The sequence below is a fragment of the Bidens hawaiensis genome, unplaced genomic scaffold (assembly GCF_021521415.1).
Source record: "Bidens hawaiensis isolate Kalapana, Puna unplaced genomic scaffold, B.hawaiensis_p1.1 tig00000458_1, whole genome shotgun sequence".
NCBI lineage: Eukaryota > Viridiplantae > Streptophyta > Magnoliopsida > Asterales > Asteraceae > Bidens > Bidens hawaiensis.
Genome location: NW_027491030.1, coordinates 1742172 through 1767093, shown reverse-complemented (window position 1 = coordinate 1767093; position 24922 = coordinate 1742172). Strand labels below are relative to the sequence as shown.

General features: G+C 34.2%; 3 protein-coding genes and 1 pseudogene across 3 annotated transcripts; 2 read left to right on the top strand and 2 right to left on the bottom strand.

Moving 5' to 3' along the window:
• Positions 1 to 236: 236 nt before the first annotated feature.
• Positions 237 to 1658, bottom strand: LOC143626372 (uncharacterized). The gene is made up of 3 exons (XM_077096491.1): positions 976 to 1658; positions 678 to 868; positions 237 to 474 (listed from the first exon to the last, which is right to left on the bottom strand). The coding sequence occupies exons 1-3, from the start codon at positions 1611 to 1613 to the stop codon at positions 461 to 463; spliced, it is 843 nt and encodes a 280-aa protein (XP_076952606.1). The 5' UTR covers positions 1614 to 1658; the 3' UTR covers positions 237 to 460.
• A 3309-nt stretch (positions 1659 to 4967) lies between these two features.
• LOC143626362 (uncharacterized) lies at positions 4968 to 6609 on the bottom strand. The gene is made up of 3 exons (XM_077096485.1): positions 5545 to 6609; positions 5247 to 5437; positions 4968 to 5043 (listed from the first exon to the last, which is right to left on the bottom strand). The coding sequence occupies exons 1-3, from the start codon at positions 6444 to 6446 to the stop codon at positions 5030 to 5032; spliced, it is 1107 nt and encodes a 368-aa protein (XP_076952600.1). The 5' UTR covers positions 6447 to 6609; the 3' UTR covers positions 4968 to 5029.
• Positions 6610 to 12155: 5546 nt separating this feature from the next.
• LOC143628934 (U4 spliceosomal RNA) lies at positions 12156 to 12297 on the top strand (annotated as a pseudogene).
• Positions 12298 to 13594: 1297 nt separating this feature from the next.
• On the top strand, positions 13595 to 15969 carry LOC143626351 (epi-neemfruitin B 7-O-acetyltransferse L7AT-like). Its single transcript, XM_077096478.1, has 3 exons — positions 13595 to 13740; positions 14143 to 14584; positions 15036 to 15969. The coding sequence occupies exons 1-3, from the start codon at positions 13595 to 13597 to the stop codon at positions 15954 to 15956; spliced, it is 1509 nt and encodes a 502-aa protein (XP_076952593.1). The 3' UTR covers positions 15957 to 15969.
• The last annotated feature ends 8953 nt before the right edge of the window (positions 15970 to 24922 follow it).

The window sequence follows — 24922 nt, the reverse complement described above, 5'->3', positions numbered from 1 at the left end:
AAAATTTTATTAACATTTAACACAAACCAAATTACATCTGGATAATGGGTAAGCGAGCAACAAGCTGCGCCGGTATCCCCTTTTGGATCGCAAAGTCTATTATACTATTTGGTTCCTCGGGCTCTGCGAGTCACTTTATTAATGATTTCTTAGACGTTGTGGTACTAGATGGGACGCCACCCACCTACCACAAAAGCAAGGTGGGTGTCAAACACCACTACAAACCATCAGCTACCGATATCTCATCACAACCAACGGCGAATTATGTCGTCGGGCGCGAACATGGTTGGTCATTGCTCATGACACTATTAAACGTTATAATAATTTATTCAACACATTTATTTCAGGTCACACAAACACACTTATCCCAAAAGAAAAACATAACAAAATTAGATAACATTGTTCATTTCACAATAAACTAGGTCCATAGCAGATATAAGTTGTAACTTCAAATGTAACATCAAGCTTGCGCACCTGCATCATGTATAAAATAATATGTCATCAAATTCGGACGGGTGTCAACACAATAGATCTATCATCGTTACGATGGCTTGCAAAGTTAATTATTCACACTAGATTGATTGATCGAATACACGCAACAAAAACAAGCAAAGCATGTAGCATATTCTGATTCACAAATCTTAGCTAATATTAGCAAAACAAACAACCAAACTAACCATATGGTGATGGTGGGAAATATGGATCTTCTTTGTTCTGGTAAATCTTAAACAACTGTTTCGAGTATTTATATGCAAAACTCCTGCATTCTTCGACCCCCTCCGGGTCATATTCTTTTAGTTCTTCCACTGTTTTGTTAAGATCGCCATTAGGATCTCGACCCATGAGAAAATAAGCCAGCGCACTACCCCTACACGATAACACATACAAACATTTTAGCAACATTAATTACATAGTACAAGTGAACATCATAATTTCACTAAATGTATAAAACTTTTATATAAGATAGAAACTCACCTGTTTGCATCGGGCTGACTAAACCCTCGCTCGTTATAGTGTATAGTTAGTTTAGAATCTTTCTCATCATCTGTTTGCTGCCTATAAAGAGCACAAACCGCGCTCATACACAAGATGTGATCTTTACCAAAATCAGATAACATGTCTGCCTCTTGTTCCCACTTTCGATTCCGACTCTTTTTCCTACCAATCTTATCCAAAGTTTCTTTATATTCGTTCAACGCATCTTCAGGTGCAGCAGCGCTATCACCAGTTTCAGAATCATAAACTGAAACACTTTGAGAACTGTCAACAATAAACCCGCCCAAACTTTCATCTTCTCTCTCTGACTCATCATCAACAACATTACTGTTCTTATGTTTTTTATTTTCGGATTCTAAATTTCTCAGCCTCGTTAGACGGCTCCTATTTACATTTTCTTCAACTTCAACTTCTTCATCTGAATCTGTTATACCCTGTAAGGTGCGTTGTGTTTTGAGCTTGCAAATTGGCGCATTGTCATCATAACTGTCATCATCGTCATCACCATCACTAGCAATAATATTTGCAGCCCGTTTTCTTTTAGCACTTCTAGTGTTAGATGAATGAACTTTAAACTTGTCCATATGTTCTTCATCGGTATGTTCTACATCAGTCATTTGGAAGTTATTCTTGGAAGAACTTTGACTTTTAACTGTTGGAATCTCGTTAACGTTTACATCCTCGTAACTAATACCGATAATGGTACGAAAAGTGGATTGAGCAACACCAGGAGTAGGTGGGGCCATCTTCTTATTCGGGCACCCGTCTTTCTCATTCGTGTTGTCCACCTTTGACTCCAGTTCCTTAACCTTCTCCTTCCAAAACAAAACGTCGGTTTCCGCCTTCCGTTTCTCACATTCCAAGACCTTGTTTTCAATCATGACCTCATGAATATTATCATCATCTAAAACCTTCTGAATCGTTTCGATCTTACCCTCGAGTTCTTGATTCTTTTTCCTTAAATTATCAACCTCGGTTTCCAACATCGAACACCTCGTTTCGTGCCGTTTGCTCTTTTCTTCCAATTCCATACATATCTTTTTAAAACTCTCAAACTCCTTAACAAAATCTCTCTCAATATCCATATTTTTCATCAATAAAAAGCTTCTAGAAGATTCTTTTCACCAGTAACATTCACAATCAATCACTGAATTACAATTTACAATTTACAACAAACCCTAGGTGGTTCAAAAATTAACAATATTGATGATTCAGTGAATTAATAGACAAGTATAATAAAGTAGCCCTAACAGAAACCCTAATTATTACTTGAATAAGACTTAATAGAAACAAGATATTGAATGCAGTAGTATGAGAGCTTACGAAGGAATTGAAGATTGCATCGGTCGTATACTCTGCAAAGTTTAAGCCTCGTAAGTGATTTGTATTCGGTTAAGGAATATGGTCGAAGCACTGAAACCCGAACCGACCAACATAATCATTATTGGTAATTGGTCGGTTATATTTTGTCAAACCCCGATAAAAACCCAACGGGTTGGGCCAGGTATACCCAATGAGTATTTTGTTAAAACCCGATAGAAAATCCAAACATGACAGATAATTACCTGATTAAAACCCGACGGGTTTGGGACGGGCCTTGATAATCGGATATGGGTTTCGGAATACTTAAACTCAACCCAAAACCGGCCCATTGACATCCATAGGTCCATCGTTTATATTGGTTTATGTTTGGTCAATTATGTTTATTAAGTTTGTTTGTTTACGTTCGTGAATAGTTTGTTTAGGTTTTAAACGAACACGACTTTCTTAATGAACCAACGTGAACAAAAAAATTGTTCAATTATATGTATGTGTTCATTTTCGGTTGAGGTTAGATAAATTAACACAAACACGCCCTTTTTCATGTTCGGTTTATTTACATGTTTAGCAAATACAAAAAAAAAAATAATAAAATACTTTCTGTTTTTACTCACAAAGTTCACTTAACCCAACATCTATCTATTCTAATAAAAGCCTACCATTTTTGTCACTTGTCAATACCATAGCTCTCCTCACCTTTTTTCAACCAATTTTCATATACGGTTCTTATCTTTTAAGTCATTTCAATATATGACATTAAAATTATAGGTTTATTCCAACTAAATCCATTACTACATATAATAAGTATTCTCCATACGGATTGACAAAAGACGATTAGTGAATTTTTAAGTCTTAATTAAAGTGTTCATTAAGGTTAATATTCAAAATAATAAACAATAAACATTCGATTCATAATATGTGGAATGAGAACAATCAACTTGGACTAAATTCTGATAACGTCAGCGGCTAAGGCTTAGCTTTTAATACCTAAAAATACATATGATTTTAAAACTAAAAGTTTTCGGGTTGACCCGAAACCTAGAATTCGGACCCAAAAACCAACCCGAATTACTTCGGTTTAGGTTCGGGTTAGTATTTTCTTGGGTTCGAGTTTCTCGGGTCAGGTACGAGTTTTCTTGGGTTGGGTTTCATGTAACGGGTAAAAGTGGCGGCCCTACTTTTAACGATTATAAATAAGAATCACTTACATTCATTTTATGCAACTTTAAATTTTCTAATATTCATTTAACTCGGAATAATCACTATTATTTGAACATGGTTTTAATGTTAGTATGTATTTTTCATTTTCCTAGCATTTACATTCATATGAAATAAACAAATCATTTTGTTATATTTGAATTTTCGGTTTTTATGTTGCTTGATTATACAATTTTTAATTGTAAAATATAACGTCAATTAAAAATTTGTCATGCACAGAATATTAATGACAACAAATTTATCATGATCAATCAAATTCAAATTGTAAAGATTCTAAGGATAATTATATCATCAAAGTTTAGGTATATGGTTTTTGGGATAATCATGTTTTTTTATAAACATGAGGAAATGCTCTCAAATGACATAATATTAATTGATTAAAAACTATGATATTTTATGTGCATGAATATTTTTTTTATTAGTATCATGGATATATATTATCATTTATCTAGAGTTGGTATGTACTTGGAGAACTTTTTTTGTCACAGAGACAACTATATATAACTATATCAAGAATTATAAGCATGCCTATATGTTATTTTATTAAGAGTTAAAAGCAGACATGAACTAAAAATTTTGATTATTGATAAACAATGTATATATGTTAATACAATCACAAATGTAGTGTAAAAGGAAGTTTTTACCTATTTGTAACATATTTATGTAATCTTAGTTATATAATTTCTGTAATTTTAATTTAATAGTAATTGTATTAACAATATATGATCTTTTCACTTAATGGTCAAAGTTTAAAATTTTCAACAACTATCCGTGTAATACACGGGCCTCAAACTAGTTTACTTATAAAAGTTCATCCACTTGTTGATAAGGAAAAAAAAAAGAGGATGGCAAAGAAACACTTAAAATGAATAGCCTCATGCCCTCACACACGTTTATGTTTTCGATGATCCGACGAACGAGCTAAAAAAGAAAGAATGGGGTACTATAGGTTATTGCATATCGATATCTGACAATACTCTCGCAGCCACACATCTTTATTGATTTTTTTTTATTTTTTATTTTTTAATAATAATAAAAATTTTATTAACATTTAACACAAACCAAATTACATCTAGATAATGGGTAAGCGAGCAACAAGCTGCGCCGGTATCCCCTTTCGGATCGCAAAGTCTATTATACTATTTGGTTCCTCGGGCTCTGCGAGTCACTTTATTAATGATTTCTTAGACGTTGTGGTACTAGATGGGACGCCACCCACCTACCACAAAAGCAAGGTGGGTTTCAAATACCACTACAAACCATCAGCTACCGATATCTCATCACAACCAACGGCGAATTATGTCGTCGGGCGCGAACATGGTTGGTCGTTGCTCATGACACTATTAAACGTTATAATAATTTATTCAACACATTTATTTCAGGTCACACAAACACACTTATCCCAAAAGAAAAACATAACAAAATTAGATAACATTGTTCATTTCACAATAAACTAGGTCCATAGCAGATATAAGTTGTAACTTCAAATGTAACATCAAGCTTGCGCACCTGCATCATGTATAAAATAATATGTCATCAAATTCGGACGGGTGTCAACACAATAGATCTATCATCGTTACGATGGCTTGCAAAGTTAATTATTCACACTAGATTGATTGATCGAATACACGCAACAAAAACAAGCAAAGCATGTAGCATATTCTGATTCACAAATCTTAGCTAATATTAGCAAAACAAACAACCAAACTAACCATATGGTGATGGTGGGAAATATGGATCTTCTTTGTTCTGGTAAATCTTAAACAACTGTTTCGAGTATTTATATGCAAAACTCCTGCATTCTTCGACCCCCTCCGGGTCATATTCTTTTAGTTCTTCCACTGTTTTGTTAAGATCGCCATTAGGATCTCGACCCATGAGAAAATAAGCCAGCGCACTACCCCTACACGATAACACATACAAACATTTTAGCAACATTAATTACATAGTACAAGTGAACATCATAATTTCACTAAATGTATAAAACTTTTATATAAGATAGAAACTCACCTGTTTGCATCGGGCTGACTAAACCCTCGCTCGTTATAGTGTATAGTTAGTTTAGAATCTTTCTCATCATCTGTTTGCTGCCTATAAAGAGCACAAACCGCGCTCATACACAAGATGTGATCTTTACCAAAATCAGATAACATGTCTGCCTCTTGTTCCCACTTTCGATTCCGACTCTTTTTCCTACCAATCTTATCCAAAGTTTCTTTATATTCGTTCAACGCATCTTCAGGTGCAGCAGCGCTATCACCAGTTTCAGAATCATAAACTGAAACACTTTGAGAACTGTCAACAATAAACCCGCCCAAACTTTCATCTTCTCTCTCTGACTCATCATCAACAACATTACTGTTCTTATGTTTTTTATTTTCGGATTCTAAATTTCTCAGCCTCGTTAGACGGCTCCTATTTACATTTTCTTCAACTTCAACTTCTTCATCTGAATCTGTTATACCCTGTAAGGTGCGTTGTGTTTTGAGCTTGCAAATTGGCGCATTGTCATCATAACTGTCATCATCGTCATCACCATCACTAGCAATAATATTTGCAGCCCGTTTTCTTTTAGCACTTCTAGTGTTAGATGAATGAACTTTAAACTTGTCCATATGTTCTTCATCGGTATGTTCTACATCAGTCATTTGGAAGTTATTCTTGGAAGAACTTTGACTTTTAACTGTTGGAATCTCGTTAACGTTTACATCCTCGTAACTAATACCGATAATGGTACGAAAAGTGGATTGAGCAACACCAGGAGTAGGTGGGGCCATCTTCTTATTCGGGCACCCGTCTTTCTCATTCGTGTTGTCCACCTTTGACTCCAGTTCCTTAACCTTCTCCTTCCAAAACAAAACGTCGGTTTCCGCCTTCCGTTTCTCACATTCCAAAACCTTGATTTTTTTCATCACCTCATGAATATCATCATCATCATCTATAAACTTCTGAATCGTTGCGATCTTAACCTCAAGTTCCTGGTTCGTTTTCCTCAAATCATCAACCTCGGTTTCCAACCTCAAACACCTCGTTTTATATCTTTTGCTGTTTTCTTCCAAATCCAGACATGCTTTTTTAAAAGAAGATGAAGAGAAACGATGATTTCCCTTTCTTTTCTTTTGTCATTGAACTCGGGACAACCCTAGCGAAAAGAAAAGACAAAAAAAAAAAAAACAAATAGTATGTTAAAGAAACACTGGAAACAAACAGGATATATGACGTTATTTTTTTGATTTTATGGCGAGTGAAGTGAAAAAGAAAAGATCGTAAAGTGAAGATAAAGTGATGACTTAGATGTAAGAAATGTCTACCCTCTAAAGTCAAAAATTTTAGCCAAAACATCATTTTTATTAGGGAAAATTTCTATATAGTCCATTTGATGAGAGAGATTCTCGAAATAGTCTAAAAGTTTTGTAAATTTCATTTTAGTCCATAAAGAAATCATCTCCGTCGATACATTTGTAATTGTGCCGACATATTCCATCTTCCAATAAAAGTCTGTCACGTGTAAAGCACTGCACCTAACCCGTGGGTTTTGTTCTCAAGTCTATCTTGGCCGATTTTTTTGGACCGAAATCCATCTCCACAAATTTAGACTGGGTCGTGAGTTTTCAAGTCAAATTTATATGTGCCGCGAGTTTTCAAAAAGCCTCGAATTCCATGTTTTTTTTAAATTTATCTTCTCAGATGAATTTTAAGTGAATTTAGACTTCCAAGATGATTTTCGAAAATGCATGTAACCGGATCTATTATTTCTCTTATTTTTCTCTTCGATAATCATTCATTTTCATTACTTGCATTTCTCATCTTCAATTATCAATCATCTTGGTTGGTTGCTCTCAACTAGAAGAATGAAATTTAAGAGAGGTGATCGGATTAAAGTGGTTGATATGGTTCCTGGTTTCCCGGGTTTGTTTTATGATGGAAACAATCGTCGCACCTCCACTACCCCATCTTCAATCTCCTCCGGGCACCATCGTCAACCACCATGGAAGCACTTGCAAGTTCAGATCCGGCAACCACCTTCAACCACACTAGTTTTCATCTTTTGTATTTATATGTTCAAATTATGTATAGTTGAACTTTTGTATAATGTTTAGCCAGACAAAATTATCGGTTTTTTAAAACTTTTTTGAAAATCACAGAGGAGATAAAATTCACTGAAAATTATCGGTTTTTTCAAACTTTTTTGAAAATCATCTGAAGAGACTAAATTGACTGGAAAATTATCGGTTTTTTATACTTTTTTTAAAAATCATATAAGGAGATAAAATTTACCTGAAATGCATCCGGGGAGATGAGTTTCAATAAAACGCAAATATCATCTTTTTTTGAAAACTCACGGGCCAGACACATTTAAGTGGAAAACCATGGTTTTTGACGAGATGAATTTGGATTAAAAAAACAACAGCCCAGACATATTTCAACTAAAAAATGTGGTCACCTTTACACGTGTCAATACGTCACTGGTTATCGAAATCTGTCGTCACGATCACAAATGTATCGACGAAGATGATTTTTAATGACTAAAATAAGAATTTACAAACTTTTGTACTATTTTAGGAATCTCTCTCATCAATTTGAACTATTTTAGTAATTTTCCCTTATTATTTTTTTAGGTCCACCGCCTTTACTATATAAATAAATCTGAAATTTAAAGAAATAAGATTAATTATGGAATAAATATTAAATTCGTTAAAAAATACCAAGATTCTAATCATAATAAGAAAGTGAAACCGTAGTAGTAATCGGGTCAAAAGAGAATGGGCGGGAAAACGATAATTAGTTATTCAATTTTAAATAATGTATGAACCGTAACACTAAAATTATTAACCCTAAAATCCTTTGATCCAGCAGACGTATACGAAGGTTTAAACATTTACGTTAGCATTATCTTCAGTTTCTTCGTAAGTTCTCATACAATATTGTGGTTTCTCTTTATCCGTCGTTGTTGTTAAGTTTCAGCGTTTGATTAATTAAATGAATGTGCATGAACAAAGGCCGTGTTCGTTCATTATATGTATACATGAACGTTTGGTAATGTGTTCATTTATGTACAATTATTTACGTTTGCTAATGTCCATCTGTACTTACGTTCATTGATATTTGTTTGTTTATGTTCCTTCGTTAAACGCTTTTTATAGTTTATATTTTTGTAGTTTATTATCCAAACGTTTAAACTTTGGAGAACTAGACCCTTTCACATTTTTTTAATAATAATAATATATGATCATGATTATGATTATTAATTTATTATGTAAAGTATTTTTAAGTTAAACTTGATTTTATCATTTGGATGGTTAGGTCTAATCTTTTGGATTAGCAATGTTGCTTTATATTTTCAAATTAATATACACATTCGTTTGTTTTCATTTATATTTGGATGATTAAGTTAACGAACCGACAAGAAGACGGAATTTTGTTTGGTTTTGTTAGTGAACCATTCGCTTGCCTGATAAAAGCTTTACTATAAATCATTGTTTGTAATTTGTTATAAACTTGTAATGCAGTGATTGTAAATATTGATGGTGGCAAGAACCTATTAGAAACTTCGGATTGATGAAAATGATGACTTATGAGACGAATTTTGCTAAGGAATTTGAGAGTTATAGAAAAAGATGTCTTGATTTGGAAGAAATGAACAAAATGTATGAAATGAGGTGTTTGATGCTGGAAAGTGAAGTTGATAATTTGAAGAAAACGAACCAAGAACTCGAGGCGAAAATCACAACAACTCAGAAGGTTGCAGTTGATAATGATAACAATCTCAATGAGGATGTTAATTGGTCCCAAACAAGAATGTCTCCTCGTCTACTCCCGGTGTTGCTCAAACCCCTTTTCATGATGTTATCGATTTGAGTGACGAGGATGTAAATGATAACGAGATTCCAAATGTCAAAAGTGAAAGTTCTTCCATGGATAACATTGAAAAGATTGATCTTGAACATACTGATGAAGAACATATGAGTGAGTTTAATGTTCGTTCATCGAATGCTGGGAGTTCTAAAAGAAAGCGGGCTGCAAATATTATTACTAGCGATGATGATGATGACGGTTATGATGGCAATGCGCCGCTCAGAACACAACATACTGCTTGGGTTATGATAGATTCAGATGATGAAGTTGAAGAAAATGTAAGTGGAAGGCGCCTAAGGAGGTTGAGAAAATTAAAATCCAAAAGTAAAAAAGAAGATAATAATAATAATAATAATAATAATAACAATAAAAAGAACAACAACAGAAGCAACAACAATAACAATTATAATAATAGTAGTAGCAATAATAATAATAATAATAAAAACAAGAAGAAGAAAAACAACAACAGAAGCAGCAACAATAACAATTATAATAATAATAGTAGTAGCAATAATAATAATAATAATAATAATAATAATAATAATAATATTAATATTAATATTAATAAAAAGAAGAAGAATAAAAACAACAACAGAAGCAGCAACAATAATAATTATAATAATAATAATAATAGTAGCAGCAATAATAATAATAATAATGATATTAATAATAATAATATTAATATTAATAAAAAGAAGAAAAAGAAGAACAACAACAACAGAAGCAGCAACAATAACAATTATAATAATAATAATAATAATAATAATAATACTTATAATTATAATGATGATTATGATGATGATGTTTTAGATGAGTGTGAGAGTGAAGATGAAAGTTTGGGTGGGTTTATTGTTGACAGTTCTCAAAGTGTTTCGGTTTATGATTCTGAAACTGGTGACAGCGCTGATGAATCGGAAGATGTGTTAAATGAATATAAAGAAACTTTAGATATTATTGGTAGGAAAAAGTTTCTGAATCTGAAGTGGGAGCTTGAGGCAGATATGTTAGCTGATTTTGGTAAAGATCCCGAGTTGTGTATGAGTGCGGTCTGTGCTATTTATAGGCGACAAACAGTCGATGAGAAAGAATCTAAAGTAACAAAACACCAATACGAGCGAGGGTTTAATCAGCCTGATGCTCCCAAGTAAGTTTTTCTTTTCACAGAAAAAAATATAAATTTAGTGAAATTATGATGTTCATTTGTAATATGTGTGATATTGAAGGGCTAGTAAGCTGGCTGAATTTCTCATGGATGGAGATCCTGATGGTGATCTTAAGAAAACATTGGAAGAACTGAACGAATATGACCCGAAGGGGGTCAAACTATGCAGGACTCTGGCAGTTAAGTACTCGAAACAGTTGTTTCAGATTCACCAGAACAACGAAGATCCTTTTTTCCCACCGCCGCCATATGGTTAGTTTGGTTGTTTGGTTTGCTAATACTAGACTTTTGGTTTTTGGTGGATAAAACTCTTGATTTGTGGTGCATATTTTGGTAATATAAAATTATAAATGCAGCTACTGTTGCATTAATCATATACAAATAATATTGTGTGAACATTTGATTAAATGAGGTTTAACTTACATTTTCAACTGCAAACAGGGCTGTTATTTCTTTGTGTTGCTTAGGAATTCGGTTGGTTGTTTGTTAGTTTTTCTTTTACCCTTTGTGTGTTGTTTCACTGATATGTAAGTGACCAAAACATTTTATAAATTGTATAAATTGGTATGCAAACACTATAAATGGTTAAAACATTGTGATGTAAATTAGTACATGTTCCATCTGCGATGCACAATTAGCAGTAACTTTTCGGCCCGCTATTTAGGTATCTACATGTCAAACTCGTCTTTACCATAAAAATTACACCTTCAGGTTCACAAAACCGTACCATACCACGACAAGTTGTTTAAAATTGATATGCATTTGTAAGTCTTGTATCACTAATCTCATATGTATAGATATTACCTGTTAACCGTTCAAATCATAATACAAAAATTAATGACATTCTGAAGCATATAACTTCAGCAAGAACAGTCCATTACACATTCTAAGCCACAGAGCAGGCTATTAAGTATTAACCATTAACGTCACTTAAAAGTTAAGATCACAAATCTTTGACTAATCCGATTTTCAGGGGGCAAAAGAGGTAAGTAACATGTAGTGATGTTCAACGCGTAAACTAACTTTATAAAGTCGAAAAATTTGATCATATAAGCATCAAGAACCTCAAGTCATGATAAACGTTACTCAGAATCTCATATTAACGTAATGCAGGTGCTAAAGATCAACTAGCAGTACAACTGAATCCAAATCATTGGCCATTTATAATATGGTGTTCATTACTCGGTTTATGACCAATTAAACCGAAAACCAAACCAAAATCGCTTAAAACTGAACCGAATTACATATTCAGTTTTCCGTCCAAACCGAATTGGGTTTGGTTATCGGTTGAAACCGTCCAGGTTTGGTTTTCGGTTCAGTTTCAAACTTTCTGAAATTGGTTCGGTTTTCGGTTATGACCGAATAAATTTTCCCTAATAAACCGAAACCGAACCAATTAACACCCTAGTTTTAGGATGTTCAACTAGAAAGTTGCAGACAAACATCAGAATCTGCAATTAAGCACTCACAAATTGCTTCAACTAAATTCTAGTTTAGAAAGTGAAAGTTGTGATTGATCCCACATCGGTGGAGGATAAAAGAGGAAGCAGGGAATGGGTGTATAAAAAATGGGTTATGGGTAATTATGGGTAATGTATAAGTTATCTTTGCGCTTGGGTCAATGACGCAGCTAATGAGGTAATAATCGAGACGTGTTAAGTGCTGGTTGAAAACTATTTCCAAACCCCCTCCTTGGGTCTTCCTTATCCATTGAGAATTTCTGGAAGGACTCCGAGGGTAAAGTCCGACAATATTTAGTTTAGATTTTTTATTTTATTTTTTGAGATAAATTTTTAACTTCCTAAAAACGTATATTGTTTAGAATTTTGACTCAAATATATGTACCCGTGTATCGATTTTGGTAGTGTGTTTTTATGTTATTAACTTTGTGTAAAAGTGTGTTCATGAGGTATTTTTATATTTTAAATTTTGTGTGTTCTGTATATAAAAATAGGCATATTGAACGATATATTCTTAATTTAATCAAACACTGTATTTTAAAATTTACAAACAAATGAAAAGAGCATCTTATGAGTGAGTTTGTCAAATTGTAATTGGCCAAAAATAATTTTAGAAAGAACATTGGATCGTTTTGGTGAGGAGGAACCTGGACATTTCAAAGCCTTTTTTGTCCAATTTGCGATGATGTTGAAGAAACTAGCGAACGTCTCTTTGTGAACTGTGATTTATGCGTTTGGCTCAAGAGTTGTGGCAAATTATACCCGTATGGTGTAAGATACTTAGTATCTACGCGTTTGGTTTTCGGGATATATTGGATCAGTACAAATATACTAGGTTTGGGAAAAAGATGGAGAAATTTTTTTATGGGATCATGTTGGTGTCAATTTGGTGTCTTTGGAAGGCGAGGAGCACGTTGGTGGAAAGAGTAAAAGTGCTTGGTTTCTTGTGGATTCAGAATATATCAAGATTCGCGTCGATGACTTGAGAAGAGTGGAAATGTTTTAACTTGTAATTTGTATCGGTGTTTTTTATTTTTATTGTTTTTGACCTATGTATTTTGGTGTTCAGCACTTGGATGAAGATAGTGCTTTACCATTTCCTCATGTGTTGTGTTCTCTTTGCTAATAATTTCCTTTGATTAGTCTTTCCTAACCAAAAAAAAAGGAAAAAGTTTTAGGTAAATTATAAGATTATTAAATAAAATAAAGGAGTAGCAGCCCACCCATCCTACTAGAGAACATTTATTATACATGCCATGCAGGTGACTAATGTCTAATTCTTAGAACAAATTAATGTTAATATTAATTATTATATGATTGATATTAAATTAATATATTGGTATTAATAAAATAAGCAGCAGATTTGTAAAGACGATGCCTTCACAACAAGCTATGTATATTTTATTCATACAACTCCAAATTATCATCCATCATCATCCACAATAAAGTGAATGTTATGCTAGAGAGATGCTTGATACTATTTCATTTTTTGTATAAGTCAATTAACAACAGCTTAGCATATCCCTTTAAAAGAATATGTTACTGTGAAGCTGATGATCATCAACAAGCGATAATGAAGATTATGAAGTGGTTGTTCCCGGTCCACAAAGCAACGCAACGTTTCCTAAACTCTCAACAATATCATCAAACGCAGTCTTCGTATATATATTCTGGGTTACATTTTTATAGCACGTCGAGAATCGTAAATGCTACTGAATCAGCTCACAGGTTAGAAATGACAACTTAATTTGATCATCTTGTTATCTAAACACGTATCTAATCTCATGCATAGGTGTTGTGCTTTATTACTATTATTATTATCAGAGAATTCACATGTCCCGGCCGAGTTGGAACAAAATATGCTCCTTAAATCTTAACAAACTAAATAATTAAACTAATTATTTTTAAAGGACGATTAAAGTTATAGCAATAAACATAACATATAGCAAAAACATGGTATTGTAATGAGTTAATGACATACCGAATAGCAATAAATACAAGATTTCGAGTATTTGAAAAAAAATATATACATATCGGGAACTTTTTAAAACTTTTGTGCCCTCGAAAAAGACATGTCCTGGCTGGACGCCCACATTGCCCACCCTCAAAGTCTCCCCTGATTTATTGCAGGTTGGCGGATAGTAATAAGAAGAGTGATCTTGATATAATTTCAAGAGAAATCATTAAACCGTCTTCTCCGACTCCCCATGATCTAAGAACCTTCAACCTCTCCATTATAGACCAGTTTATGAGTGATATCTACACCCCTTTCATCTTATTTATTCCTAATACCGACAAGGATAGTATTATGGATGTTGTAAACACAAGAGTGAAACATCTAAAGAAGACGTTATCCGAGACTCTAACAAGATTCTATCCTATTGCTGGAAAAGTTAAAGACAACTTGCAAATCGAGTGTAACGACGAAGGAGTCTATTACATGGAAGCTCTAGCCAACCAAACACTCCATGATTTTCTAAGGGATCCAAATGATGAAAGAGTGAGAGGGTTGTTGCCTGAAAGCCCTGGCACTGCAGACTCTTCAAAAGGAAATTTTATTCTGGGTATTCAGGTAATTTTTAGCCGTATAATTTATCATATATAGTGTTATGTTAGTTGATTAAGATATAGATCTTGATTTTCTTTTGCTGGATTAGGTGGTTTACAAGACAAAAGTGGTTTTCGGTGGATGACTATATTTTAAATGCTTTTATATAATTTGTTGTTTCAAATAACGGATTAAGCTTAAACATAAGTCACATCTCCAAGTGGCAGTCCATGTCATCTGATTGTGCACAACCTTTCCAAATTTTTGAGTTTTCACATTGACGACATGGATGCCACTTGGAAAAGTGGCTTATGTGTAACACTAATCCACTATCTGAGATAACAAATTACCTAAAATTACTTAAAATATAGCCAAACACCTAAGAACACATTTTTTTTTTGTTAAACCACCTAATCTATCAGAAAAATCCTTGAATAAACAACTAACTAGAGCTTGAGATCGATGTATTGTTCAGATGAACGTTTTCAAATGTGGTGGGATCGGGATTTCCACGAACACGTCACATAAGATCTTTGACGTGCATACGTATTATGTGTTTATGAAAGCATGGGCAGCAACTGCAAGAGGTTCTACAAATACATTCTCACCAAGTTTTGTAGGTTCTAAGATATTTCCCAACAATCCTTGTTTAGAATACTCATTACCAAAGTTACTATTGACTACTAAAACTCTTAGTACGAAAAGATTTGTGTTCGATTCCACGGCTTTGTCTTTGCTCAAGGCGCAACCAATTGCGAGTGCTAGCTCAGCACATCCTCCAACTCGCGCGGAAGCCACCACTGCTGTCATTTGGAAGGCTGCAGCCAAAGCTGCATCAAAAGTAAGACCATTTGGACCTCAAACACCTCATGCTTTAATAACAATGGTGAATCTCCGAAAAAGGGCATCGCCTGTGTTTCCTGAAGAATCCATTGGAAACCTTATCGATGCAGTGGGCGCAATCTGTAACCCTGCAGGTAGCAACTTGGATTTACATTTACCAACCCTGATGGGTCGAATGAGAGATTCAATAGCGAAAATAAACTCAGTTTACGTCGAGTCTTTGAAAGGTGTAAAGGGGCATGAGACGTATAATGAGCAGTTGAGGGGATTAAACCGACTAGCTGATTTGCTAGCCGAAGGTGATTGCTTGCTGGCTACAAGCTTGTTAACCAGTGGAATGTACGAGTTGGATTTCGGATGGGGAAAGCCGATATGGTTTTATGCTTTGAATAATGGAAATTCGAGGCGTGTGGCGTTGAATGAAACGCTCAAGGGTGGTGGTGTTGAAGCCATAGTCACATTGAGTCCTGATGAAATGGATATATTCGAGCGTGATTCGGAGCTTCTGTCGTATGTCACCGTTGATCCTAGTCCTCTCCGGCTTGTTCATTGAATGATCACATTGATTCCAACTTTTTTATGTTCATTTTAGTTACAAATGTAAGGGTACATGTGTTGGATATTGATAATAATTTACGACTATTTTACATTTAAGTGTACCATACATATCAGTTTTTGTTACACACTTCTTTTTAGTAGTTAGTTTAACTGGTTTCCTAACAAGGCAAATGGATTGTTGTGATTTCTAAACCTTAATTAGAGCTCAACTACGTATTCGTTCATCGTGAAAAATCGAAATCAAAATCGGGCATATTAAATAGAAAAACAAGCTAGCACGATTAGAGAGATGAAATACAATAAACAATGACATAATTCAAATACTAAGGTTATGTCTACTAGGGTTATAAATATGGGTGACAAGGGGCGGGGCGACACAAACATGCCGCTTGTGTTATGGTGATTGTCACACCCCACTTTAGGGCCTAGGAGTGTGACCACAAGTTGGTACCTGTTTTGTAAATAAATCAGAGTTACGGGTTTTATTTCAGCGGAAGTCTTTAATAAAATATTATTACTTTGAAAACTTATTAAACTCTCAGGTTTAAATACCCGTTCGATGTTTCAAATACATTTCTTTCGAAAACTTATTCTTTTATAATATTTTGAAATAAAATATCCGAGCCATCAGATAGCATCTAATGACTATAACTCCAATCTTCTATTCCTCTTTGCTTGTATAGTCTAACCTTTCTTGTTTCCCTGTAACATGGGGGAAAAATACGTCAGCACAAAGCTGGTGAATAACGCTGACTCTAAAATCTCATTTTCAATACCTTTGTGAAACCAACAATAATACCTTTATGACTACTCATTAGGCACCCAACTATATTGGGATCAAATTACCCTAAGTACCATGTACAATTACTTATATACACAATATCATTTCTCTGAACAGTCCCGTAGACCTTCAGAGGCATGTTGATGATATGCATGGCCTCGGGAAAATGCCGAGTCACCATGTATGTTTGGATCCAGACACATGTATACTCTTAATCAGAGTGTCCGTTTCTTATTATTGTACACAAAGTTTTTAAGGATTCGTAAATCCTATGCAAACATTCTGACTCAGTATAAAAGGTTTGGGGCGTATTCACCTTGTCTGTTTATAATCAGTTTCTGATACTGATTCCTGTTTTCTGATTCTTGTCTTCTTGTTTTGTTACCTCGGACCTATAGTACGAGAATAACCTTTGTATAAATAACTAGACAACGATCTAGCTTTAGACCTTTAGTCTATTTCGTATAGCTTTAACCTTGATGAAAACATTTGGACCTTTAGTCCTTTTCTTTATTTATCATTTATATGCTACGTTTCTTCTTCAGGAAGAAACGTCTATTCTGAGTTTCTTCTTCAAGAAGAAACATTAATTTCATAATTATAATCTCTTGTATTATATTTCTTAGTCATAAAGAAATACTATTTTTGACTATAACTTTTGCTTAAGAAAAGTTATATTATACTTAATTGTAATCAAGGTTTGGCTATAACTTCGACTATGGTCTTAAGTCATTTATAATAATAATAACTTAGGCAGAACCCCTTACCTCGCACGGGTATTTGGAGTTAGATTTCCTAAGTTTATACGGGCGGCACTTCTACTCTATCTGCATGTTTCTCGAGGCGTTCTTGATCCACCTTTCTAGGCACGCAAATCGAGGCAATGTTCGGTCGCCGGGTCGTGCACGTACTTCAAGATGGAATGTCGGGTTACTTTCGGGTGGCACGAACTTCGAGGAAAACGCCGGGTTTATGGTACGGATTACGATGTGTTATTTGTCGAGTCGGTGGCACGCAAAACGATATTCGGCACGCAAACCGAGGTAGAGAGAGAGTGTAGGTGTGCATACAAATGAGCCGATCAACCCCCCTATTTATAGAAAATTTTGGATCCCATCGCGATACGCGATGGGCTCCTTTCTTCCTTCGTCGCGTATCGCGATACCCATATTTCTGAGATCTTGCCACGTGTCGCCACGTGGCCTGACACGTCTGCCACGTGATCTGACACGTTCTGCCACGTGTCTTGGCCTGCTGCCACGTCTCACCAGAGTGTGACACGTGTTGATGCGTCATTGTGGCCCATCGCGATACGCGATGGCCGTCTCCTTGGACTCATCGCATAGCGCGATGGGTTCATGGATATTATTTTTCACTTTTGGTCCTTCATCTTTTGCAGCTTATCACTTATGGTCTAATTCTCGTTATCCAAAAATGCTAAGGCAGCTCTTAAAGCGTGCGAAGTGCAAAGTGCGCCATCAAAGCGCCACAATGCGCCCAACGCCCTTCGCCATCGCCGTCATCCTCGCCCGAGCCCAAGCTCGTGCGCGTCGGGTGCTACACACCCTCCGCTAGGACCACTTGGTGCATGATATTCATAAAAGAATATAACTATGGAAAATCTCTTCCTTATAAAGAGCTTCCATTTCTTTATCACTTTCCATGTGGGATGGATTCCATCTCCCTTATTTATACCTTAGTGGAATGCTTCCACTTTCTTACATCTTCCAGTGTGGGATGAAATTTCTTTTCATGTAAGTAAACTTAACTTAGGAAATATTTTTATTTCCTTATTTTTCTTATAATTCCTTTATTTAATATTTTTCCATTACTTATCTTTTAATCCCTCAACTTTCCTAAGTTGTCAAATTTGGATCAAAATTTCGGGGATGTTACATCCTCCCCACCTTGGAATGAATCTCGTCCTCGAGATTCATTGGTTTAAGAGTGAATGGTTCTTACTTTTCTATTGTTGATTAGATTCTATCTAATCGGGTTCTTGTTGTTGCAATCTGTATGCAGAATGACTAGGGTCTTTATTTTATTGTTAACTTACATCCTTGAATGATGTAACCAGTCCATAATTCAGAATATCATTAGTAAATATAAATTGCTAAACACATTGATCAGTTGTGTTTAACTATTTACCTTACCGTTATGTATTCTAAACATTTACTGATGTTAACTACATTGTTGTTTCGATTCAGTCTGTCGAATCTATTCCAATAAGTTGTTATTTAGATTCAATCTATCGAATCCATTCTATCCTTGATCTTGATTATTGATGTTCGGTATATTCTAACAGTACTTTTGTACTTTGTCTTGTTCACCTTTGCTATACTTAGCAATTGTATTTCTTGAATATCTTCGAGCTCTTTTTCTTTGACTTTTTGATCAACCTTACTAGGTAGGTAATAATATTCCATCAGTTGTATTGCTTAAATGTCTTGTGGTCAATAACGAAGTTCTTTCATTAATATACTGATCTTGTATATTTAGATATTTTCTAACGTTTGGTATATCATCCTCCTAGATGATAACTTTTCTCAACGTTTTCTTGTTCTAACTTTTGCATGAACTTTTCAATAATTGAACCTCTTGATTGTTCTTTAGAGGTAATGAATATAAGCATTCTTGTGTATTAACACGATCTATATGCTAATATTTCATTTATAATTTAGGGAATTAAATACCCTTCTTTGATTACAAAACTTCTCGTTTAAGAACGAGTTACAATTAATATACAAAAGTTAGCTAATCTATCTTGACATTTCTTTGATATGATCTTGTCATTCATTAATCTTGATTAGCTTTTCTTTTCGGGCATTCAGTCTTAAAGTGACCCGTTTCTCCACACGTAAAACATAGTCCTAGCTTCTTACGACATTCTTCTATTGTGTGTCCTGCTCTCTTGCAGTATGCACAATTGTTTGAATTTTCTAGTCGACACTTCCCAGTATGTTTCTTTCCACAAGTCTTACAGGCTGACTTGGGAGTACTTACTTCTTTTCCTAACTTCTCAGGATCTTTTGCTTTCTTGGTTTCTGAGTTTTCCTTCTTTTCTTCTTCTTGATTCCTTATCATACTGTTGATTAAGTATCCGGCTAATTCCATAGCCGAATCAACTGTTTCAGGCATATGGGATTGTACCATGTCTCTTATTTCTCTTGGTAACCCATATATATAGCGAGTTACTTTATTATATTCCGGAGTTACTAGATGTGGAACCAATCGGCAGTACTCTAGGAATTTAGTGTTATATTCCCTAAGATTTGTGCCTATAACCTTGTGATTCCATAACTCGGTTTGAATTCGATCCATCTCATGAGTTGGGCAAAATTTCTTTAATATGAGACCTTTGAATGTTTCCCAACTTAAGTTATACATTGTTTCTCGACCCTTGTTTTGAATTAGGGTGTTCCACCATTCAAGAGCTTCTCCCTTGAACATTTGTGAAGAATACTGGATAGCTTCCTCACCAGTATATTTGCTTATGGTGACGATTGATTCTTGTTCTTCTAGCCATCTCATAGCGGCTATACCATTCAAGTCTCCATGAAATTCTTTAGGATTGTAAACTTTAAAGTGCTTAAAGTTACATCCTTTTTGAATTTTTCTCTTCTTTCTTTTCTTGTTCCTTGGGTTATTATTAGCTGTAGAGCTATCACAAGTTTCTTCCTTTCTTGAAGAAACATATTTACTTCGACCCCTCTTGTTAGATTTTGGTCGACTTTGACTCGTAGAAAAGTCTTTCATAGCTTCCTTAATCATCTTTTGAATTCCCTCTTTATATTGGGCGGGAATTTCATTATCTTTATTATTAATGTTTTCTTCGTTTCCCGATTTCTTGGGAGGACTGTTGTGAGAGTTTGCACTTTCTTCTCTTGACATACTACAATAAAATTTTAAAAGATAAGTCCAATATTCGAAGAACTTAAAACATATCTTTTATTCATCTTATTATAGTTACAAGAGTGCATATTATTTGTTACAATTATACTCTCTACATTTACTAATGTTCTATTTCTTCCAACGGATGATAAATTTCTTAATCTTGCTATCTTTCTTGATAGTCTCCTTTTCTTTTTCTTCCACCTCTATTTCCTTCATTGTTTCTTCATTTTGATTGTGAACAAAGTAAGGATCTTGAGTTGCCGGAAAATTAAAATATTCTTGTTCGTGAGAATATTCTTCCGGATAAGTCATTACTTCTTTTTCCTTTGGCATCATTGGTTTCTTGGATCTACTTGATACGTCTCTATACGTATTTTGATTTTGAATAATCCGAGCTAGGGGAATGTTAGAATCAAATGAACCTGAATCTTCCTCCATTTTTGTTTGGCATGTACTTTCATTGCTAGATATAGGAATTGGAAGAAAAAAACGTTCCCATAAATCCTTTTCCTTTACCAAATCGAGGCTGACATAATCCTTGGTTAGATTGACAATCGGACATCTGCACGAAGTTAGATTTTAAGGATAGGAAGACGCTCCTATCTTATTTGTATTTTTCATTTCTTATCCGTATCAGTTTTGGATAATTTGTTGATATTTTCCAACTAAGTATCTTGTTTGCTTGAATCAATATTCATATAATAAGTTTTCAAAACTTATCCTTAATCAAAGCCAAGGTATAATTAAATACCTAATTCGCTAAGATTGATGGCTCTGATATTTTATTTCAAAATATTATAAAAGAAATATGTTTTCGAAAGAAATGTATTTGAAACATCGAACGGGTATTTAAACCTGAGAGTTTAATAAGTTTTCAAAGTAATAATATTTTATTAAACACTTCCGCTGAATAAAACCCGCAACTCTGATTTATTTACAAAACAGGTACCAACTTGTGATCACACGCCTAGGCCCTAAAGTGGGGTGTGACAGTGATGATAACGTGGCTATTAGTTTTTGGTGGGGAGGGGCGATTTTTGGGCTATAACACCTGATGGTCGGGTATTTTGTATATATATTAGTGTATTAATTATGTAGTTTTATTGAGTATATTGTTAGAACTTTGGTACTTCATACGTGCTTTTGTATTTCAGGTAATTGATCGTTAAAGATACTAAATGCGAGACCTGTACGAGCATGGAATGATATCTCGGGAAGACCGAAGCTTGATTTGATGTCTTGGGAAGTGTTACAAGGATTCGAGAAGAGTATGGATAAGAAATCATAAGCCAATGCTAAAACTGAACAAGATGGGTTGACAAAATGCGACCTTGAAGTAAAACGAGCATATCCTGAGATAGAAAATGATTTACGGGAGCCATAATATATGAATTTTGGGTTTCTCGACGAGAGGAATCCAAATATGAGGTTTTCTTAGGTAGCGGTACGCGACAGGTAGGTTCTATGGCCATCGCGATACGCGATGGTCTTAAAAACGTGAAAAAACGGATTTTGACCTATATCTTCTATTTTCCGAACCCTAATCAGTATGGACGACTTCCAGCAGCTATTAGGCGATTTGGGTGAATTCCAGGGCTACCAATCATCTCTTGATCAATCCTAATGGCCTTCCTCATCATAATTGAAGATCTATCGATTACGATGCTCGACTAGTCTTCTCCGAATCATACCCGGGATGTATAGTTTGTAACTTTTATAGTTTTTCTCATGTGATTAAGAACACTATGTATAATTTTTTATGGTTGATATATGATTACTGATGTTTAGTATTTATGTGTGTTCAGTCGGTTTAGGTTTACGTTGGTCTGAACGATTTGTTACCAGTTGCTAGATAATTGATCATATGATTGTTTGATTAGATTGAATACGATAAAACATATAATTGCCCTTAACTGAGTCACACTGGCAAGGACCGTTTGATAACCAGTGTCGTGTGTAAAGCGATTATTGATGTCTAAGGTTTTGTCTGATTGATCAGTCTGTAGTTAACCAGTAATAATTAATCTGTTAGGTTGCATGAGATTACTATAGGTTGCTTACTTGAATTTCCGGGTGTGATTTGCTTTGTTAATTGATTGAAACTCGTTTACTTGTTTGTTTGCTTAATTCTCTAAATTCAACTTAATTGCTTGTGTGATCAGCACTAAAAACCAGTCACTTCATAATTAGAAATTTGTTACACGAATACATTGACCACATACTCCTGGTGGATACGATACCTTACTTATCCTATCTATATAGTTTAACTAGGTTTTTGATTGACTCAAACGACGGTCATCAACACCACCCCCTGGGCATGACCGGCTCCGAGAACGCAAATTTTTTTTTGGGCCAAAGGCGAAATTTATTTTGGGCCTTAAGTAAAATAATAATTTTGTTGGGTTTTAAACACTAGCACCCATGACCTTTTGGTTAATAATAATACATCTTTACCACTAGACCAAGCTAGTGGTTATGTAATTGAGTTTAAACACTAAATACACATATTGTTTTAATAAAAATACATTTTTTGTTAAAAAAAATATTTCGGGCCTGTTGCTGTCGGCCACCCTGCCACCCCCAAGGGCCGACCCTGCCCCTGGGGCTACATATCGCCCCTTTTGCCATGTGTCAAAATTCGCTCACGTTTTGTAGCTCCTCCACTACACATAACCTAACAAGGAAGCTTTACCCATGTTCATTTATATCAAATATATAATTAGTTATTACACATGTTGTTTTTCGAATTAGACATCAACTTTTTTTCCAAAAAGTTATTACTCTAATTATATACAAAATTACTATACTTCAGATTACTATACGCATGTTAATTTATTAGATTAACCGTTTGCTTTAACTGTTTTTCAATAACTAGTCTACCTGTTTGCTTGCCTGATTTTTATTTTTCTTGTTTGCTTAGGTGGGCCCAAGCGATGATAAGTATTTTTTTTCCTTTTTTTCATCTTAGGTGGGCCCATTGTTTGAAACTAATTTTCAAATCAAGTGACTCGTATTCTCCTTTGGATTAAAAGCTCTAAAAATCATTTTGAAATTCGGGAAAAAGTTAACAGTTTGTTAAGTTTCTTTAAACGAGACCACTGAGAGCTAATTTTTTAAACTTGTGACCATCAATGTCAATAAACTCAGTGGAGATTATTATCGTCTAATAGCCTTTAGTTAGGATTATTAAATCCAATGAAATTTTATTTTAAATAAAATTAAGTTGTTGAAAAATAATATATAATTTTCAATAGAAAATAAGTTTTTATACTTTAGAAATAAGTCATCGAAAAATCTCTCAAATAAACTGTTTTTTAACCGAATTTCAAGAAATTTTTAAATGTAAATAAGTATTGAATTTGGCACACTAATTCTACAAGAACAATCAACTTCTTAGCAATGGGACCTTGGGAGACAATAAGCATGTAGACTGACATTTACATATAGCCCAAAATTTATAATTTTTGGTCCCCTGTATAGGAAAAGCTAAATTCCAATTATTATTTGATGGTATATGCAACCAACAAATAGAGTATTATGATTCATTTGGTTTTGTTGAATTAGTAGTAATTTGCTAGACTAACTAGAAAACTTTTGATTTTTTATATTTGAGTTCCTCTTCTCATATTTTAAGAGATTCGATTCTAGGCCGGTGAATAAATGTCTATTTAGAATTTTATTTTATTTTTTAATTAAGGAACACAACGTATTAGAGAAAAATAGATTATCAAAAAATAAAATGATTTAAAAATTATAGTGTTAATAGTATTATGAGTGAAACTGAAACTTTGAGAAAAAGAAAATACGTGTGAAATATGGTTGGGTGGAGTACAATTCAGCAAGTTGCAATTTATCACTAATGAAATAGTGATATTATAGTATCACTACGACTTATACTGATAGTGTGGATGTACTCAAGGTTCACTCATAATTTAAATGTGGGTTCACTCTCATATATTATATAGACGTTCTATGTAAAATTCAAAACTTAATGGGTTCCTGTGAACATGGATCCGTCCATGCTTATAGTGATAGTGTGGATGTTCCATATAGTGGTCGTATGATGTTTGCCCTCTAAAAGTGAAGTGATGGGTTTAAATCCTTGCAGATACAACTTACTTTTATTCATGTAATTATGTGTTTTTAATGTTTGGGTAATTTTTTCTAACTATCTTGTTTTTTTATATTATATCTTCTCTATTAAAAATAATAAAATAAAATTCTTACAAGTGTAATGTTAGTGAGAATTTAGATGAAAAAAGGGTTGTTTATTAGATAACTACATA

Bases quoted from the DNA above. Each gene is read 5' to 3' on its own strand.
- LOC143626351 (XM_077096478.1), top strand. From the start codon at position 13,595: ATGAAGTGGTTGTTCCCGGTCCACAAAGCAACGCAACGTTTCCTAAAC. The intron at 13,741-14,142 runs GTTAGAAATGAC...GATTTATTGCAG, and splicing joins GCTACTGAATCAGCTCACAG to GTTGGCGGATAGTAATAAGA. The intron at 14,585-15,035 runs GTAATTTTTAGC...TGTATTGTTCAG, and splicing joins ATTTTATTCTGGGTATTCAG to ATGAACGTTTTCAAATGTGG.
- LOC143626372 (XM_077096491.1), bottom strand. From the start codon at position 1,613: ATGACTGATGTAGAACATACCGATGAAGAACATATGGACAAGTTTAAA. The intron at 869-975 runs GTGAGTTTCTAT...GTTATCGTGTAG, and splicing joins AGTCAGCCCGATGCAAACAG to GGGTAGTGCGCTGGCTTATT.
- LOC143626362 (XM_077096485.1), bottom strand. From the start codon at position 6,446: ATGAAAAAAATCAAGGTTTTGGAATGTGAGAAACGGAAGGCGGAAACC. The intron at 5,438-5,544 runs GTGAGTTTCTAT...GTTATCGTGTAG, and splicing joins AGTCAGCCCGATGCAAACAG to GGGTAGTGCGCTGGCTTATT.